A 20456-nucleotide genomic window follows, 5' to 3' on the forward strand; every position below is an offset into this window, starting at 1 on the left:
CCATTTGTAGCCATAAATGTGTTGAACTTGTCCTGAAATTTTCATTGTGGGACAGCCAGTAGTTTTTGAGAAAAAAAATAAAACGTAAATCCTCGCATAGCGCTGTAGCGCTCAGTTTTAATGCCGCACGATTGTAAATGAAATTTTAATGAAAGTACGAGTTTTTATTAACCCTAGAACTAAAATATGATTTTTTTATAGACTAACGAAAAACTGGGGTGGTTTGGTACCCCAGATTTGAAACAATTGTAAAAGGTTACCTTTTTTGTAATTTTTTTAATTTGTCAACAATGTGGCTAATTTGAAAAAATTAAACGGATTTTAAAAGGTAAATAAAGAAAAACTGTAAGACCTCGGAAACTCCCCCGTAAAAAATAGGAACCTGCTTTGTAATAAATGATTTTTATTCTACTTCAAAATCATTTAACATTTGTATATATTGTAAATAATATTTAAATTTTCAAGTTGCCTTAATCAAAATAAAATTGTCTCTATTTACCTTTGTAAATCCGTTTAATTTTTTCAAATTAGCCACATTGTTGACAAATTAAAAAAATTACAAAAAAGGTAACCTTTTACAATTGTTTCAAATCTGGGGTACCAAGCCACCTCAGTTTTTCGTTAGTCTATAAAAAAATCATATTTTAGTTCTAGGGTTAATAAAAACTCGTACTTTCATTAAAATTCCATTTACAATCGTGCGGCATTAAAACTGAGCGCTACAGCGCTATGCGAGGATTTACGTTTTATTTTTTTTCTCAAAAACTACTGGCTGTCCCACGATGAAAATTTCAGGACAAGTTCAACACATTTATGGCTACAAATGGTAAAAAAATGATCAAAATTGAAGGTAGCATATTTTTTCTATGGCTTTTCAAAAAATTAAATTAATTTTTTAAACAAAAAATTTAAATAATTTTTTTAATTTTAATTTTTTAAATAAAAGCATATTTCAATACGAACAATTTAAGAGGTCATAAACTAAAATCCGTTAAGAAGAAGCAGAGATATATATTTTTCAAAAAAAGTACAAAAAATTAAAAATCCAATATGTCCGCCAATTTTTGGAATTTTTTAAAATCGCTTGGGGATTTTATTTATTACCACCAGAGGATATAATCTACCCAATTTCAACCGAATCCCAAAACCTAATAAAATTTTTTGTGTTGAACTGACGTGGAATACACCAGCCATTAAAACTGGCACTTTGCTTATTTTCACGATTTTAAAATGTAAATAACTTCTGCCCAGAAAAATATAAAATTACGAAAATTGGTCAATAATTAATTGATTACTAAAATTGGGGACTAAGAGCTGTAAAATTTGAACAAAGAATGAGAAATATGAGCAACAATATAGGTTAGTCAAAAAATGTTGGGACGCTTTAAAAGAAAAAGGTTGGGATACACTGTACGGGATTGAGAGGAGGAAATATTATAATAGGAATGGTTTGGGATTGGAAGAAGTAGAGACACTAATGTATAGAAATTGTGATATTACACGGAGAGACCGAGATTACTAATTTTTGTATAAAATCACACTAGAATTTACTATTTTCACATTGCAACCACCGGAAATAAGGGGACTTTTTGTATTTTTTACTATTTTCTACACTAAGTCACTAATCCCGACAAATGTTCACCAAATTAGCAAAGTTTCTTACTATTTCGTCCAATAGTTCCAAATAACTGTAGTAAACTCAGAAGCATTGTGTACGTAAAATTACTACAGTCGTTTGTAAATGCAGAAAGAAAGAGTGAAAGAAAAAATACGGATTTTTGTCGCCGGTTTCCCGTCAATTCTTGACTAATGGAGACAAACTGGAAGGATTTTTACATACACAGACACACACACACTTATATATTTGTTGTATAAATATTTGAAGACACACACATGTTTATTTCACTTATATGTATAGACGCGGTTAATTAATACACAAATACACAACTGCACGCACGACAACGAATTTCACTGAAAGTATACATCTTTGTTTCCTTATATATTGAATGATGAAAATTTACAGCACTTACGAGAAAGCAATTTACTTTTAACAACTTATTATAAGACATAGTTCTTGGGACAGGAATAAATGCAAAGTTTATTAATTTATAATGGTCAATTTCTGAGATACCGAACGACCTACGTTTCACTTTATATTTAATTATTGTAGATAATATCCAAATTTATTTTACATACGCGAAACATAGTCACTGTCAATGATCGGATGGCATCGGCTCATTTACGGAGATTGACGAAGTTAGCAACCAATAGAAATGCAGGCGCCATATGACTGCACTCGCTAGCCACACTTGCTCACCAAAAATTACTACAGTGGATCGTAGGTTTTAGTGGAAAATGTTTTCATTTGTCAGATTTTGTCTAATTAAATTAGAGAAAACTATAATCAATTTTTGCTACATTTACAACTCTTACACAAAATATTAAAACTTGCTATTTCAATGTAGCAAATTTATCTATTTCTTTTGTAAATTTATCTAATTCTGTAGCACATTATGCTAAAAGTCCCCTTATTTCTGGTCATTGCAACCATTTTTAGTAATTTTTACGAATGTGGGTCTCTCCGTGTAGCTATAGGATTAGAAAAACCGAACGTGATGTGCAAAGACAAATAGAAGAGAGTAGAATTGATGCTTCAAAATTTAAACATAGGTATAAAGTTATTAAAGAAAACACAGAAAGGCTAAAGTATTTACTTGATATTAAAAGTGGAGAAGATTTGAGTTTGATTGCTAAATTAACATGTGGGAATTTTGAAGAATTTAGAAAATATTAGTTGGATGACGACAAAAGAAAGTGTAAATTTTGTCAAAAAGGATGGGACAGTTTAGAGCACTATGTGCAAATTTGCGATATAACAAAAGATTGGTTTGAGGATTTAGGAGATAGTGATGAGAAAAGACTGTACCTATTAACAGATTGTAAAAATGATAATATAAAAGTTTGGATAGCAAAAAGTTATGGAAGAAAAAAGAGAAAATTATAATAGGTTATAAAATGAATGGTGATAAGAGTATGTGTGTAAAATGATATAGAAATGTATACCAAGTCCACTTCCGGGCTAAAAGGCTGAAGTTATAATCAATAATTATTTGATCACTAAATACACTCACTGGAAAAAGATTTTCTTTGGTCCCGAAGCTATTTTCCGAAATAATTAATTTTAAACTTTTCACTATTTCTATCAGGTTAATACATGTGATTTTTTTAAAACTGAAGTTGGTTCAAAACGATTAAACAAGAAGAGCTAACTTCGTCCTTTAAAAAACACATGTATTAACCTGACAAAAATAGTAAAAAGTTTAAAGTTAATTAATTCGGAAAATAGCTTCGGGACCAAAGAAAATCTTTTTCCAGTGAGTGTATCTAGTAATCAATTAATTATTGCCCAATTTTCGTAATTTTTTATTTTTCTGGGAAGAAGTTATTTACATTTTAAAATAGTGAAAATAAGCAAAGTGCCAGTTTTAATTGCTTATTTTTTACAACATTTGTGAAGAAAAAAGGAGAAAAGTGATAAGAAAAACTAAAAGTTAATCACAAGTACTTTACATTTCATAAGGTTTTATTCAATTTAATGATTTCTCTTTCTCACATTTAGTGAATGAAATTTGCAAAAATAGGTTATTTGCTAGGTGAACTTTAAAATCATTTTTTATTTAATATTTCTTATTAATAATTGTTTCTACCAATTTATAATAATAAAATAATTCATTCTTAATAAATTCTGATAATTTTTTTTACGTTTTTATAGTAAATTATGTGTTTTCTTTAATATATTCTAATAGATGAAAATCTGACAGTTTTTACGACTTCATATACTTTAGATGTTTATTTTACAATAAATATAAAAAATATTCAAAAAATTTCGTTTTGTTCGGTGATCCTAATATCTTTAAAATCATTCCTGCAAAATATTACAATATTTTAAAATTAGTCGGCAACGACTTTAGTCGAAATATAATAAAATGACTCATAATATTTTGTAAAAGAAATTACAATGAATTGATAAAATTATATTGCACAACTGTTTAAATATAAGCATCATATGGACTTTTAAAAATTAAATTAACTCTTTTTTTAAATCAACGTGAATTAAGACTATGTTGGACAAACAATTGAATAGACACCATAGCACAAGTTTTTGAATTAACGCTTTATTGCACTGGCGTTCGAATAATCACTATATTGACGGGGGGCGTCGAAATTCATAGAACATTTATTGAGAATTTTCCTTGACTAGAAAATATAACTTATCAAATCAAATATAATGCTATTCATCGGTTTTATATAAATTAGAGAAAATCCAGAATATAATTTTCAAAAATTTGTAAAGAATTAATAAAAATAATAATTTATATAAATTCTAATTTAAAGCAAAGAAAAAATATAGTACTTTTTAATTAATCACTTTATTTAATTATAATTTTTCAATTACAAATTACAGTATTAAGTAATTATAGAAAAAAGCCTCAGATTATTACCAAAAATTTAATTAACTATTTTAATAAATATTAATCACTGTCAAAAAATTCCCAAGTAATATTTGTAAACAATTTCTAGAAACAATTTAACAATAATCTCAATTAATATTAAAAGATTTTCTTTAATATTCTCTGTAAATTAGAGTGTCAACTCCAACGAATTTACAAATTCGTTTTTCTTTGATTGTATTTTATTACCTTAAATGCAAATGTGACATGGTAAAATTTATTTTTTTGATTTCTATATTTAATTTTGCAGGATGAAGACAAATGTAAGGAAAACTTTGGTTCCAGTTTAGAATTGTCGTTTGAGTATCTCATTTCTAAAAATCATTTGCAATGGATTAGAATTTCTTCTGAACAGTCAATTTTAATGTCTCTATGCTTACAGTCCATGATTGAGGAGTTGATATTAAAAAATGCAGATGATTGTGAACCTCAGGTATGTTTACACTTTTTGCAAATATAAATAAATGTAATATTGCTTTCAATCAAACTTGACTTTTTTACATTTGTTTACATTTTGTGACCTCAGGAATTAAAAATTCACATTTTTTAAACATGTTACTCTGTGTGTGTTAGTTTGTGTGTTTAAACATCAAATTTTTATACATATGGTGCCCCATATGTAAAAAAAATTTTCCAGGCCAAATCGGAAATTATTTTGCTTTTGCATCTTAAATTTTTTTTAAACATTTTTTTTCTTTTAGTAGGTACTCTTTGAAATGAGCTACCTTGATTTTTTCAAATTTTTTCATAAAAGGAGATACAAATTTTTGAAAACTGACGTTTTTTACGTAAATTTTTGTTTTAAATGCTTATAACTCGGTCAAAAATTGATCAAATTGGACGTTATTATAATGAAAAGTTTTGTTTTCACGCGTAGTTTTTAATAAAAATATTTTTAAAAAAATTTACGATAAGATTTTAAAATTTTTTAAATAAAATTTCATTTTTAACACTGTATGTATCGATCAATTTTTTCAACATTTTTTGTAAGAAACTAGCACTAAATTAACAATTTTTAAGCCTTGTCCGATCGTGGGCAAACGATGGGATCTATTTATTTAAAAAATTTTAATTTTTATATACACAGTGAAAACGGTAGGCCTAACTTGTCATTTGACCAAATCACAATTTTACACAGAAAGAAGGTTAAGTTTGGAGATACTTAGTCTGAAAACAGATTTGCTGTGAAAAATTTGTGTGATTTTGTCAAATGACAAGTTAGTCATTGTCAACCACTGCGTATATAAAAATTAAAATTTTTTCAATAAATAGATCCCATCGTTTGCCCACGATCGAACAAGGTTTAAACATAATTAATTTAGTGCTAGTTTCTCACAAAAAATTTTGAAAAAATTGATCGATACATACATTGTTAAAAATGAAATTTTATTTTAAAAATTTTAAAATCTTATCGTAAATTATTTTAATTTTTTAAAAAAATATTTTTATTAAAAACTACGCGTGAAAACAAAACTTTTCATTATAATAACGTCCAATTTAATCAATTTTTGACCGAGTTATAAGCATTTAAACAAAAATTTACGTAAAAAATCTGTCCGCGCAAGCGCGGACACATTCTCATCCGCGCTTCGCGCGGGGGCTCGCAAGTTTCAGCGCGCCTCGGGGCGCGCGAATATTGATCGTCGCGCTCCGGCGATTATTCCACACGTCGCGCTTCGCGCTCCGTGTGTTGTTGCGCGCAAATGGCTCGCTTCGCTCGCCGGGGTCTGCAATTGTTGTGCATTATTTATGTTCTTATTTCCTATTATATGTTTCATAAAACAGTTTTTTTTTCTTAAAGTTACTACGACTTTAAGGATTACATTCTCATCACATGTTTTTGTTTGCTGATGATTGCGAGATAAAGTGGATTTAAATGTATATTTTTGGTCTTGATGATTTAAATTGTGAAGTTATTTTTAATTATACTAACTCTTAGTAGAAATATTATTTGCAGAAGCAGATAAAATATTCTTAAAGTATTAGTATCAAGGTTTTTGTGTAGTGTAGACCGGAGCGTAATGGCTAACTTTTCACTCTTTGTTGATTTACACGGACATTTTTGTTTTAATTAAGTGTTTATCACCTAGAAAAGTTACTCTAGTACCTCAGCTTTCTTTTAAAAAGTCGAACGTCCCTATATTACGCTTACTTTTTTTCTACAATGAACGTACACTTCGTCGGTATCGTAGGTATTGCTCTTTCCCGTGTAGAAATTTGTCGTGGCCTTCCTAGAAATAGACTACAGCTAGATAGCATTTGTCGTGGAAAATTATTCTGAATAAACTGTCCTGGCCCCGAAATGTTAATGTACAGTTTTCCCCTTTATTTTCTTCGCTATGAAGACAGTCTAGAATCTGGCTAAAATTTGTCTAGGATACTGAATTGAAAATTCAGTACAAGTTTGTATAGCAGGTTGTCCAAGAATTAGCTGGGCACTGTCTAGGACGCTGACTTAAGAATTTAGTACAAGTTCGTGGAGAAGGTGGCTCTGAGAGTCTACTAAGCTAGCAGACGAAATCAGTTCTTGACGTAGTGCTTGATGAAAAGAAACCAAGAGTCTACAATTGTAACTTATCTTGTTGTGAAGATAAAATCAAATTTATAAATCTAGTGAAAAGTTTTCAGTTTTCCATTTTTGAACAGGGACAGTGTACAAGTTTAAATATATTACAGCGAAAAAAAGATTTATTAGAAAAAGGACATGTGATGTCATCATTAATAGTCTAGATTGTTTTTCATATTATAATGTTCATAATAAGTAATAAAACTTTGGTAATTTTAAGTAAATTTTTTGTGATTGCAACAATATAATATACAATTAATTTTATTATCGGTATACAAGTACGAATCTTTATAGTGAATGTGTTTGTGTTTTAAAGAAAAAATCCAATGTAGCAAAATATGTTACAATTAATTTCAAAAATAATTGTAAGAGGAATTGTGATAATAACAAATACTTTTGTATTACTGTTTTGTTTGTTTAAAAGTTAAACAAACAAAAGAGTAAAGTTGAAAAATATTGTTCTATTATTTATAAACCTAACAATTATTCCCAGTATGTAGAAACTGCTTATTTTAATATCCAGGAACTGGCTAGGAATGATTTATTTTACTAGACAAGGACTAGACAAAATAACTGTACAAAATCTTGACGTTGCTAGTGTTACATCCCTCGTTCAAGCCTGTCCATTTTTAGGGTTCCGTACACCTACGGTGTATCGGCGGAACCCTATTGGTGAGACTCTGTTGTCCGTAGCCAAATCGTGTCCCCCCCCTAGCGGCTAAACTATTTGACCTAAAGAGCTCAAATTTGGTACAGATATGTATTTTCACACGTAGATTACAGGAAAAATATTGAGAATGTGTTTGGAGATGATGGTCATAGCGTTGTCAAGGAAATAACAAGATTTTTGGCCAAAAATGCATAAAAAGTGACCATTCCCCCCCTTAACTTCTAAACTATTCGACATGGAGAGCTGAAATTTTGCATGCTGGTGTATTTTTACTCGAATATTACAGGAAAAATATAGAGAACTTGATATGTAATGATGGCCATAGCGTTGTCAAGGAAAAACTAAAAAATTTAAAAAAAAAATTTTTTTTTCCCTAACTTTTACATTATTTGACCTAATGAGCTGAAAATTGGTATCCTAGTGTATTATTACAGTCTGACGACAAAAAATTTATTTAAGAAACTTTTTGAAGAAAAATAAAAAAAAAATTTTTTAATTTTTTTTTTCAAAAAAAAAAATTTTTTTAAATTTTTTTTAGTTTAAACACGTGGCATTAAATATTTTAAGGAAGAGAGTGAAATTTTAAGAGAATAAATGAGAGGTTGTTTTCTGACTTTAATTTCTTAACTAAAAATAAAAAAAAAATTGGACAAGTGCGAGTTGTACTCGCACTGCAATGGCGGGTTCCGCACACAAATATTAAAACAATACTTGTAACATTGATCGGTAATTGGTAGAATTAAAATAAACAATTATAAAAATATATTAAAATCATTTGATAAAAAAAAATAACTAAAAAAAATTAAAGTATTGTATATATCTAATATTGTAAACAGTAATAAGCAGAGGAACAAAATTTTCAAAATTTATTATAGTTCCTCTGCTTATTATTGTTTACAATATTAGATATACAATACTTTAACTTTTTTTAGTTATTTTTTTTATCAAATGATTTTAATATATTTTTATAATTGTTTATTTTAATTCTACCAATTACCGATCAATGTTACAAGTATTGTTTTAATATTTGTGTGCGGAACCCGCCATTGCAGTGCGAGTACAACTCGCACTTGTCCAATTTTTTTCCCATCTAGTTGCTAGATTGAATCTAGCGCAACTGGACAGTTTCTCATACACTTCCACGGTAAATTTCTACACGGGTTATACATAGCGTGTTGCATTAGCCAACACGCCCTAGGGGTACTTAGGAAATATTTTGTAATTTTTATCAATACAGTAAGTGTGAATCAAAAATCTAAAATTGACCCTCAAAAAATGTTTCAAGCTTAAAACGCGATTTTAGTTTCTTTTTTAAAGTTATTTTAAAAAAATTAGAATGAAAAAATGAAAATTTTGAAAAGTTACTTTCATATGTGAAATACAGATTTTCTACTATATTTCTTACAATAGTTATTGAATAATAAATAATCAACCTTTGTAGAAACTTGCAGTACATCAAGTTGTCTTAGGAGTGAAATCATTTCGATTTACGATTTTTAAATAAATTACAATTATTCATTACGCCCCTTAGCCATTATGTCCCGTTTTCCCTATATACGTGATTTGTAAATATATATCAAGTGTATGATTAAAAACATGTAAATTTGGATACAGTGAATGTGATATTTACCCATCGTTTTAACAAGCAAAAGTAAAACACCTCCACTAAGCTGAGACAAAAAGTCAAAAATTCGAAAAAAGTTTTTGAAAAAATTAAGTTTTTCAAAAGTTATCGTCGGACAGACAGACAGACAGACGTAATCGACAGACCATGTTTCTTGGATTCAGGGCACCTCAAAACGCAAAGATTTCATAAAATTAACAAATAGTATATTAAGCAACAAGGTACCGTAAAGGCAGCCTTTAAGTCCCGTGTAACTTACGATATTTTTTATTCCAAAGGCAAAAAAGTGGCGATTTAAGATAGCAGACGACAGGGTGTAAAACTCATTCACTTGTTCGACTTCTATGAAAATGGCGGCATTTTTTTTTCATGAGCAAAAATAACGCATGGGACTAGCTGTTTTTTTTGTCCATGGGAAAAAAAGGTCGCCATTTTCATTCAACCTGAGGTATAAAAAGTCAATTTTTCATCAAATCTAATACCTCCTCATGTGATTAGAATGTAAAAAACCATTTCCAACAAGATAGGACCAAAAATTAAAATGTAAAAAAGGGTCAGACCAGCCAAACTGCATTAAAAAAATTTCATTGATTTTCTAAAATGTTAAAACTTTTATGAATATATTTTAGTTATAACATTTTAGAAAATCAATAAAACTTTTTTAACCCAGTTAAGCTAGCCTGACCCAAAAACTTAAAAAAAAAAAAATTAATTTTCTATGAAAAAATGTTGTAGAGGAAAGTTGTTTGTATTTGTCTAATCTAAAGTAATATAAAGTTAAAAATAATGAAATTTGAAAAAATTGAATTTTCAAAATTTTGAAACTACTGTAGTTTGCGTAGTTTTCGACGAAAATTGCTGGCTAACGTACTCAATCTTGTGGGGAATAGAATTGTAAAAGTATGGGAACAAACGGACACAAGAATTTGGAGATATTGTAAGACGACGAGATGGGTGTGAGTGGGGGATTGAACGAACGATAAGGAAAGAATGAGTGACCAAAATTGTTAGTCGGTCGCTGATCGTTTTCTAAGTTACACACCACACATAATTTATCTAGTGGAAATAATTATAGGTATTTTATTTCAAGTAGTTCATAATAATTATTGTTTATATTTGTTTCTTTAAAAGATTTTCATAAGAAATGGTTTTTTTTATAGTGTGGTGTAAAATTTAAATTGATTTTCAACTAATTGTGATTTTTGAATCATCTACTCCATCATCAATGCTCCTGGGATTTAAAGGATATTGATTCCTGAGTTATCCGGATATCCTGAATTTGGGTGATCTCGAATCCCCTTTCTTGGTAAATAAAAGAGACACAAGAAACGAGAGAGCCTCATGTTCAATCATCCGGCATTCGAAACAATAAGGATCGATTGAATTGGATTCACACCAGAAAGTAGCATTATTGATGGGTATTCTCAATTAAAAATTATTAATTTGAAAGAAATCCTAAATCAATTTGATTAAGAATTAATGAAACGATAAAAAGATCTATTAATAGCGATCGAAAAATAATCTTAACTTAACATTAATACTTTGTTTGACTTTTATAATTTGTTTATTTATATATTGTTATTTGTATGTATTGTGGTGTGGAATGAATGCATGAATTGATTATATTATTTTATCATTTTGGGATCTTTATATTTTATATTTATGTAAATTAAACGAAAAATCGCGGTTATATTATTATTATTCTGATGTGCTAAAATTAATAAGATGTTTTTTTTTGTTTTGTAAAATATTAGATTCTTAAATTCGATCTTTACAATAAATTATATTTACATATCGCCAAAATATATGATTGTTTTTCATTTAGGTTAATAAGAATTATTATAATCATATTTTTGGGGTTACAATCTGTATTTTAACACTAACTTTGTGCATACAAAGTTGCAAGTTGATGCAATAAGTTTTTCAAGAGTTATCGTAGGGACACCATTGTGTTTACAGACAGACATACGGACAGACACTTTTTTTAGACCATGTTTTTCGGACTCAGGGGACCCCAAAACGTCGAGATTTCATGAAATTAGCGAAAGTCAATTTTCGACCAAAACTAATACTTTCTCATATGATGAGAATGTAATAAAAAATTAGTTTTTTGCAAATAAGTCGAAAAGTTTTAAGTTTAGTGAAAAGTTGTCAACAGCAAAGTTGTAGCTGATGGTAAGACGAGAAAAAAAGTCTCTGGCAGCAAGCTCCCATAGGCAATAGTTTTGGAGATAATTGAGTCGGACAAAAAATCCATAGATTTTTTGTTAAAAAAATGATAAAAAATATATATATACGGTGGTTTTTCCGGAAATTACTAGTTTTTGGTTAATGTGAGCATTTTTTGAGTACAATGGGGTGAGAATATGTGGAAATTAATGTAATAATTTTTTTCTCTTTGAGAAATTTTGATTTTTAGCTTTATTTTAGAATTTTTGAGTATTTTTTTACTATTTAAGAGCCTATAACTTCGAAATTTGACTTTCTATGAAAAAATGTTGTAGAGAAAAGTTGTTTGTATTTGTCTAATCTAAAGTAATATAAAGTTAAAAATAATGAAATTTGAAAAAATTGAATTTTCAAAATTTTGAAACTACTGTAGTTTGCGTAGTTTTCGACGAAAATGTCTGGCTAACGAACTCGATCTGTATTTTAACCTTTAAAGTGCTATGCCGGTCTGACAGACCGCTATTAAAATTTTCTTTGCTTGTAACTTTTTTTCAAAGTATAATAAGAACTTGAACTTTTTAGTAGCTTCATATTTTATGAAAATCTGTTAGGAGACAACTTTTTCAAAAATTTTTATTCGTTAAATTTTGTAATATAAATAAATATTTGAAGTATAGCGGTCTGTGAGACCGGGGTTAGCTTTAAGTGAAAGTATATATTCCAGTATATACCCATGAGTGACGTCTGCGCAACTTGACGCGCAGCTAGTTCTACTGATAGTTCTTATAGACTGCATTTATAAAATAAATAAAATAAATAAATGCATAATACAGAAATGACTTTTTTTGTTAAAAAGTAAAAAATATTTATAATAGTTGTCTTTTAAAAATTATAAATGACTAAAAAACTGTCAAAAGGGAATAGCGGTCTGACAGACCGGGGTTAGCACTGAGCGTGATTTTTCAACACTTAGCACTTTAAAGGTTAACACTAACTTTGTGCATACAAAGTTGCAAGTTGATGCAATAAGTTTTTCAAGAGTTATCGTAGGGACACCATTGTGTCTACAGACAGACACGAAGACAGACACTTTTTTTAGACCATGTTTTTCGGACTCAGGGGACCCCAAAACGTCGAGATTTCATGAAATTGGCGAAAGTCAATTTTCGACCAAAACTAATACTTTCTCATATGATGAGAATGTAAAAACGTCATTTTTCAAAAATTTGTATCTCCTGAACCGCTTTATGAAAAAATTTGAAAAAAATCAAGGTAGCTCATTTCAAAGAGTACTAAAAGAAAAAAAATGTTTAAAAAAAATTTGAAATGCAAAAGCAAAATAATTTCCGATTTGGCCTGGAATGCCCCATATATATCTCGAGTTCCAAAGAGATATTTTATTCTCAGAAGTGACTTCAGGGAATTATTCGGTCTCATTCTTGGAAACTTTTTTACGCATGATCCCCTTCTTAATCTAAAATAAGCAATTGATTAGTTTGCAAAAATTTGCATTAGTGTCGGATCCAATATGGCAGACGAATTTTCAATAATTAGACAGATTTGTTTTAAAACTCTGTTACATTGAATGATCGCATTCACCCTTAGAGCAGAGGGTGTGGTTACCTATATCTGGGAAGCGACAAAGAAATATAAACAGAACATAAAAATTTTAAATTCAGTATATTTAAATAAAACATGATACTAAAGGGTTTTTGTTGAGAATATTTAAATTTCGTTCCTTTATAATCATCCATCTTTAATAACGATTGAAGCGCTCTCTGTGATTTCGACGACAAGCACTAGTATTGTGTTACAGTGCAGGGGCGCTATTCTTGAAACCGCACGAATCTCGTTCGTGTACGAGCAAATTCGATGGGCAAGTTTCGTGTACGAATCGAAAGTCTTATTCTCAAGCACCACTCGAAATAGCATTCGACTGTCGTTCGCATACGAATATGTTATACAGTGTTGCCGTCATCAACTTATAGTGACTTTCTTGTAGATTTATAAATGTACCAATGATATTACTTTGGCGTGACATTGATAATGATAGTGTTCATAGTAAAGTGATAGTAAGAGTTAATCTGCGAAAAGGTAAGTTTATTATTTTCGTTTTAAAACAATAAAATTGGATAATTAATTTATATTAATATAAATTTATATTTAAATAATTTTGTGAATATTGTTTAAATTTTTTTAATATAAAAATAATTGTCTAAATAAAAAAAGTCGTCTTGCATTGAATGATATTTAATTTGTTTTAAATAATGTTAAAATTATTTAATCTGTTTCCAAATTAAAAGTTTTTTCCTTACAATGAAATTTTTATTCTTTACTTTAAATTAAAGATTACATACTTATATATTATTTTTGTTTCTTTCATAAGAGAATAATTCTATTAATAAGTATAAACGAAGATAAAAACAAAACAACCTGAATGTTTATCAATTAAACATTCATTTTTTTTAATTTTGTTTCTTATAAGGTCAAGTTTATTTTTCTTAAAATAATGATTTACTATAATTTTATTTTGCGTGATCACAAATATTGTCCCTTTCAAATTACCAACTATTTATTATATTTATATTATTATTGCATTCTTAAATTTTAATAAATATTTTAATATAAAGAAAAATTGTATTTCAATAATAATTAATAGTTTAAGTGTACTGGTGGTTCTTTTTAAATAAATTTATTCATATTTTGCAGGTTATTGTCTTTGGAGTACAGCGAAATTTTATCTTCCATTATTTTTGGCTTCTGTATTTATACAATACAATCACACACTTTCGCCCTTTTAAAATAATTGATATTTCTAATTTTATTTTTTTCAAACTGTTTGTTTTCCTCACAATCAAGTAGATATGTCACTACTGCGCATGATAAACTTTGAAATTCATAGACGAAACTGTTACTTCGAGTGGTCTTGACCACTCGAAGTAACAGTTCGTCTACGAATTTAGAAATTTATCATGCGCAGTAGTGACATATATGGGTGATTCTTCATTCAGTGGTCACTTTTGCTTCCCCACTGTTCCCTAATTATTAACTTGAAAAATTGTTATCTAATCTACTTCAACCTTTTGGATAATTAATCTTCAATATGTTTTTTAGTAATATCATAATCGAAAAAAATTTTTAATTCAAAACAAAAGTTGTAATTTAATTGCAAATGTTCAAAAAATGCACATTTGTCGTTTCTCCACACATGAATCATGAATATTTTTTTAATATTTTCCCCACTCTTTTTTTATATGGAACTGGAGTTTACAATTTTATTGATTTTCATTAATTTTGTTCCCTTTTTTAGTGCGATTTTATTTGCCATTAATATTATTAAGTTAATAAGTTGTATTTAAGTTAAATTTACAAAAAGAAATATAATTTTTAGATTTAAAACTACAAAAGTTACTATTATTTTATAGCGCATTTTAATGGTATGTTAACTCCAGTTCCGCCAAAATTACCGAATTCTGAATGTATAAAAAAAATAAAAATAATAGTGATTTAGAGTAAGCAAATCTCTTTAATAATCTGCAAAAATTGTTTATTTTTATGAATTTTTACGGTTTTAATGAATTTTTTTCTTTGATTTGTAAACTCCAGTTCCTGTAAACTCCAGTTCCTAATTTCGTTTCGCGTAATGGAAGTGTTTTGTTTTTTTGAATGAATATTATTAACCTCGATTAAACTATCAAATCATGTAATTTCAATAACAGGTATGAGTAAAAATATTATTTATTTATTAATTAAAGCAGTTTAAAGTAATTATTTGCTTATTTACACTATTTATAATTATTAACAGTTGAAAATTAACTTTTTCAAATAAATTATTTAACCTTTAAATTACAAATTTTTAAATTGTTTGTATATAAAACTAAAGAAAGAATTAAGCTCAAATATCTATAAAATAATCATTCTTAAGCTTTATTAAAAGATCTAAATAAAAAATTTCCAAAAAATTTAACATATTCAAAAGTTACCACTTTGTGGAGAATCACCCATATATAATTTATATTAATATAATATATATTTGATATGTTATAATAAACTAAAAATAAATAATGAAAAATCAAAATAAGAAAATTAAATTGGTTTTGCGAAGTACTGATTGTACTTCATTGCATATTATATATAGTACATTTGAAAGTTAATTAAGATCATTTACAGATCTTATATGATATTAAGATCATTGACAATTATTGTATTTAAAAAATAAAAAAGGCTAATTGTTTCTTAGTATGACTACATTAATACTATTCATAACAGATAAATATATTTAAACTATTTTGGTAGTCAATTTCTTCTCATAATTTCGAGGTTTTTAAATTATAAAATGCTTTGGAAAATTGAAAAAAATGACTTATTTTTCATTTTTTATATAAAGTTAGAAATTTTTGAGAAATGAAAATTTACACATCTATCGTAATTTTCATAATTTTTCATTGATCACTTTTTCTACTCTTTTTTATAATTTTGAACAATAGATTACATGAATTTTGAAGAATTTTAATTTTTTAAACAAATTAATTCTAAAAATTGTTAAAAGCTAATTTTTCCCTCTTAAATTGTTTAAAATGGTATCCTGAAAGCCAATTTAATAGATGCAGTAATAATAATTATTATCAATAATCAATGATAATATTTATTATTTTAAATAAAGGATGAATCTATAGGAATGAGGCCCCATGGAAACTCAATTGTTGTTGATTTTATAATGGAAGTGGAGCATAATGCTGAATTTAGAAGACAACAATTTCCTTAACCACTTGATCAATATCTTGACTTGACCAATATCATTGGTACATTTAGAAATCTACAAGAAAGTCACTATAAGTTGATGACGGCAACACTGTATAACATATTCGTATACGAACGACAGTCGAATGCTGTTTCGAGTGGTGCTTGAGAATAAGACTTTCGATTCGTACATGAAACTTGCCCATCGAATTTGTTCGTACACGAACGAGTTTCGTGTTGTTTCGAGAATAGCGCCCCAGTTCATGACACCGTGTCGATCATTTAATACCTTTTACTTTTGTAACAATATACACTACCGTCCGTGAGTTTCAGAACGCCCCTTTTTTCATGAGTGTAAAAATGCTTAAAACGTAGAAAATAAGAATGACAAAAATTTTTCGTATTTTTTTCCTGAAAGCTAATGAAATTATGAAAAGACTGACACCTGATTGAAGAATTTTCGTTGACTATTCTGTCAGATACAGAAAAAATACTGGATTTTGCATGCTTTCGTAATTTTTTAATTTCTCGAAAACTAATTAACTTTTTTTAGCGTTCTTGGTCTTGTTTCAATCTCTATTCAATGTTGAATCTAAATTATTAACTGGTATTGTGAAATAAATTTTTCCAAAAAAATTTGAAACCGTAAAAGTAGAATTAAAAAAATTCAAAAAATTATCATGAATATTAAAGTGTCAAAAAGTTCAATGTAAAATATGTTCATTTAATAGATATACTCAAATTCAAAAAAGCTTTTTAATTACTTAATTATTTAATTTAAACATTTTTTTTTGTTGTTGAAAAAGTGTCAATCTGTTTTTCAAAATTTTTTTATCCGACTTTCACAGTTTCAAATTTTTTTGGAAAAATTTATATCACAATACCATTAATTAATTTAGATTCTACATTGAATAGAGAATGAAACAAGACCAAGAACGCTAAAAAAAGTTAATTAGTTTTCGAGAAATTAAAAAATTACAAAAAGCATGCAGAATCCAGTTTTTTTTCTGTATCTGACAGAATAGTCAACGGAAATTCTTCAATCAGGTGTCAGTCTTTTCATAATTTCATTAGCTTTCAGGAAAAATATACGAAAAATTTTTGTCATTCTTATTTTCTACGTTTTAAGCATTTTTCCACTCATGAAAAAAGGGGCGTCCTGATACTCACGGACGGTAGTGTATTTTGGGCTCTTTTCGGCTCTCACCCAGGGTTAACCCCAAGTTAAATATTATCCAATCATCAAAAACATTCTGTTGGTCTAACCAATCACCATTAACCCGGAGTTAACTCGGGCGAGTGCCGAAAACAGCCTTTGTGTGTTTAAATAGTCTCTTTTCTTTTTTATTTCATTGAACCTTTTCAACAGTTTTTGCGGTAGCTAATTACGAATCTGAACTTATATTTTAAAAATTTTAAATGTCGAATTCAATGTGCTGGACATAAAAATCTACTGAATTTAAAATCTGTATATGTCTGCTTTATTGGATCTGCCATTTGAAATTTTTTAAATCTGACTTCATATTCGTACACAGAGAAAAATGGTGCTGAGTTTCTAGTAAAAGTTCCTATGGAATAGTAATAATTCTACTTTTATATTAAAAATTACTATTTATAGTAAAATGTACTTCTTATGAAGTAAATATTACTATTTCTGGTAGTAAACATTACTAATAGTAATTATTAGGGGAGCGTGGTCCTAAGTTGGGCGTGGGCCTAAGTTGGCCACCCTGCATTTCTCAGAGATGGTATACTAGACGAATCTATAATTTTGTGGTATGATATATTGATAAACCATGATATAATTTATGGACCTAATTATAATCTAAGATTCTTCTGTGCATTGTGAGGACAATATTATTGTTTACGACCAAAAAAATTTAATTTTTCTTGTTTTTTCGAGAGCAGCTACAAGAGATAAATAATTAAAAATTTCTAAATGAGTGTGTGCGTTAGTTCCTTTTTTTAATGTTGTAATAAGAGGTTCTGTTGATTTTTTAATTAAATTTTTTTTATTAGCGTAATAATTTGAAACTTGTAAAAATCTACAGTGGTCCTAAGTTGGCCACCTATTGTTTTTGTTTGTTTTTATTTATGTTTTACTTCTTTTTTGTGTTTTTCATCACGAGAAAGACCGTAAAAGTGTAACGTAGGAATTAAACAAAGACAAAAAACAAAAAAATGGTTTAAAAACATTAGAAAAGACATAGTACAAAAACGCCTGTCTCTACAGCCATCCACCACTGCAAATAAATGAAATAAAGCAATGCTTTATTTTCTAAACAAAAATAGTTAAATAATGCGTTTTTATTCTCCTAAATGTATCAAATTTGCAAAAATTTCTGCGTAATTGAAAAGAATATGCATTTCTTCCTTAATCACAAGCGAAAAAAGTGGTGGCCAACTTAGGACCAGGGGGTGGCCAACTTAGGACCGCTATTTCTGAAATGTCCAAAATGTAGCTTTTCACTATTTATTGTATTAAGACTACAAAAGCCATTCTATAACGTTCTAAATACCACAAAATTATAGCAAAACGATCTCTGAACACTAATATATATATATTATATACTTGCCGAAGTGATTAAATTTCATTTTGTTACTATTTTCGACCAATTTGTTTAGGCGGCAAACTTAGGACCACTCTCCCCTACATTAGTCACTTTTAAAAATTGCTTTAAGAATTTTAATTTTTACATCGTCATTGTAAATTTTATAAAATTTTGTATTACTTTTTACATTCGATGTGTTATAAATGTTGCTCGTAGAACTTCTAATAATTTGTACTCGGAAAATAAAAATTACTTCTGCAATAAACAACTTTTACTATTGCAGAGCGAACTTTTTACTCGAAAAAGTAGTAATCCGTACCACTACTACTATAGACCTGTGTGTGTGTGTGTGTGTGATGACGTCACTACTGTCATGTGCACCGATCGTTGCCTGAAGTCAAAGTCATTAAGATTATAATACTATATAGTCCAAAGTTTTATATATTAAAATGTGCAATTCTAGATTTGTATAAAATTATTTCTAACATTTATTGAAATAATTCTTTTTTATTTTGTACAAAATCAGAATAAGAAATCTAAGAATAATAATTATAATAATAATAAGATTTTGAAGGCAGGAACATTCCCTAAGGCTTTGATGAAACAGAGACTTGTTCTTTTAAATAAAGGAAAGGGTGACCCTAAATCACCTTCGGCATTCAGACCTCTTTGTATGCTGGATTCGTCAGGGAAGCTCCTGGAAAAGTTATTAAAACCACGAATAACGGAGTCAATCAGGAAGGCAATAGATTTGTCTGAAATGCAATTTGGCTTCAGAAAGGGACGATCAACAATCGACGCTGTCCAAGAGGTGATCAAGGTATTCGAAGCGGCCCACAGTGGGACTTTTTGAATTTTTTTTTGTCAAAATCTAATATCTCGCGATAGAATGAACCAAAATAAATGATTCTTGGATTAAAATAAAGCTAGATAAATACAAAATAAGAAAAAATTATAGAGAAGCTTTTTTTCAATTTTCCTTCTCCAGGAAACATTGGAGAAGTTAGCAATTTAAATAAAAAAACGACAAATTGAAGTATACAGACCAAACAAATTTGTGAAACTTTACAAAACTCGTTAATGGTAAGCTTCTAAGGTCGCTAGATTAAAATATGAATGAAACTGTAACTTTCAAAATGGCGAATACAATATGGCGGACTAAAATCTTAAAAAATAATCGATTTCTTCAAAACTTGGTTTTAGATGTTTTTTGGGTCGTAGAATATAAATATAACATTCAAATTGAGAAATTCAACATGGCGGATCCAATATGGCGGACTGAATTCCAAAAAAATACTCGATTTTTACCAAACTTAGTTTTTAGATGTTTGTTGGGCCGCAGAATATAAATATAATATTCAAATAAAGAAATTCAATATGGCAGATCCAAAATGGCGGACTAAATTCCCCAAAAATACTCGATTTTTAAGAAACTTGCTTTTTACATGATTTCTGGGTCGTAGAATGTAAATATAATATTCAAATGGATAAATTTAATACTGTGGACCTAATATTATGAAATAAGCATTCAAAAAGTGTTTGGATTTTCCCCAAACTTGATATTTTTCTGTTTTAGAGATAGATCAAGTGTCTATCCGCGTTCGTACTATTATTGCAGAAGCAG

General features: G+C 28.4%; 1 protein-coding gene across 5 annotated transcripts in view; it reads left to right on the forward strand.

The window, feature by feature from the left end:
- LOC122500710 (sorting nexin-17) overlaps window positions 1–20456 on the forward strand; it is a 379406-nt gene that overhangs the window by 303307 nt on the left and 55643 nt on the right. For all 5 annotated transcript variants that reach the window (XR_006301507.1, XM_043609777.1, XM_043609770.1 and 2 more), the window contains one exon: window positions 4762–4944. Coding sequence is in view for 4 of the 5 variants with exons in the window: in XM_043609777.1 (XP_043465712.1) it covers window positions 4762–4944 (183 nt within the window). In the remaining variant the exon portion in view is untranslated. The remainder of the gene's footprint in view (window positions 1–4761; window positions 4945–20456) is intronic.

Source organism: Leptopilina heterotoma, unplaced genomic scaffold (assembly GCF_015476425.1).
Source record: "Leptopilina heterotoma isolate Lh14 unplaced genomic scaffold, ASM1547642v1 Lhet_190, whole genome shotgun sequence".
Taxonomy (NCBI): domain Eukaryota; kingdom Metazoa; phylum Arthropoda; class Insecta; order Hymenoptera; family Figitidae; genus Leptopilina; species Leptopilina heterotoma.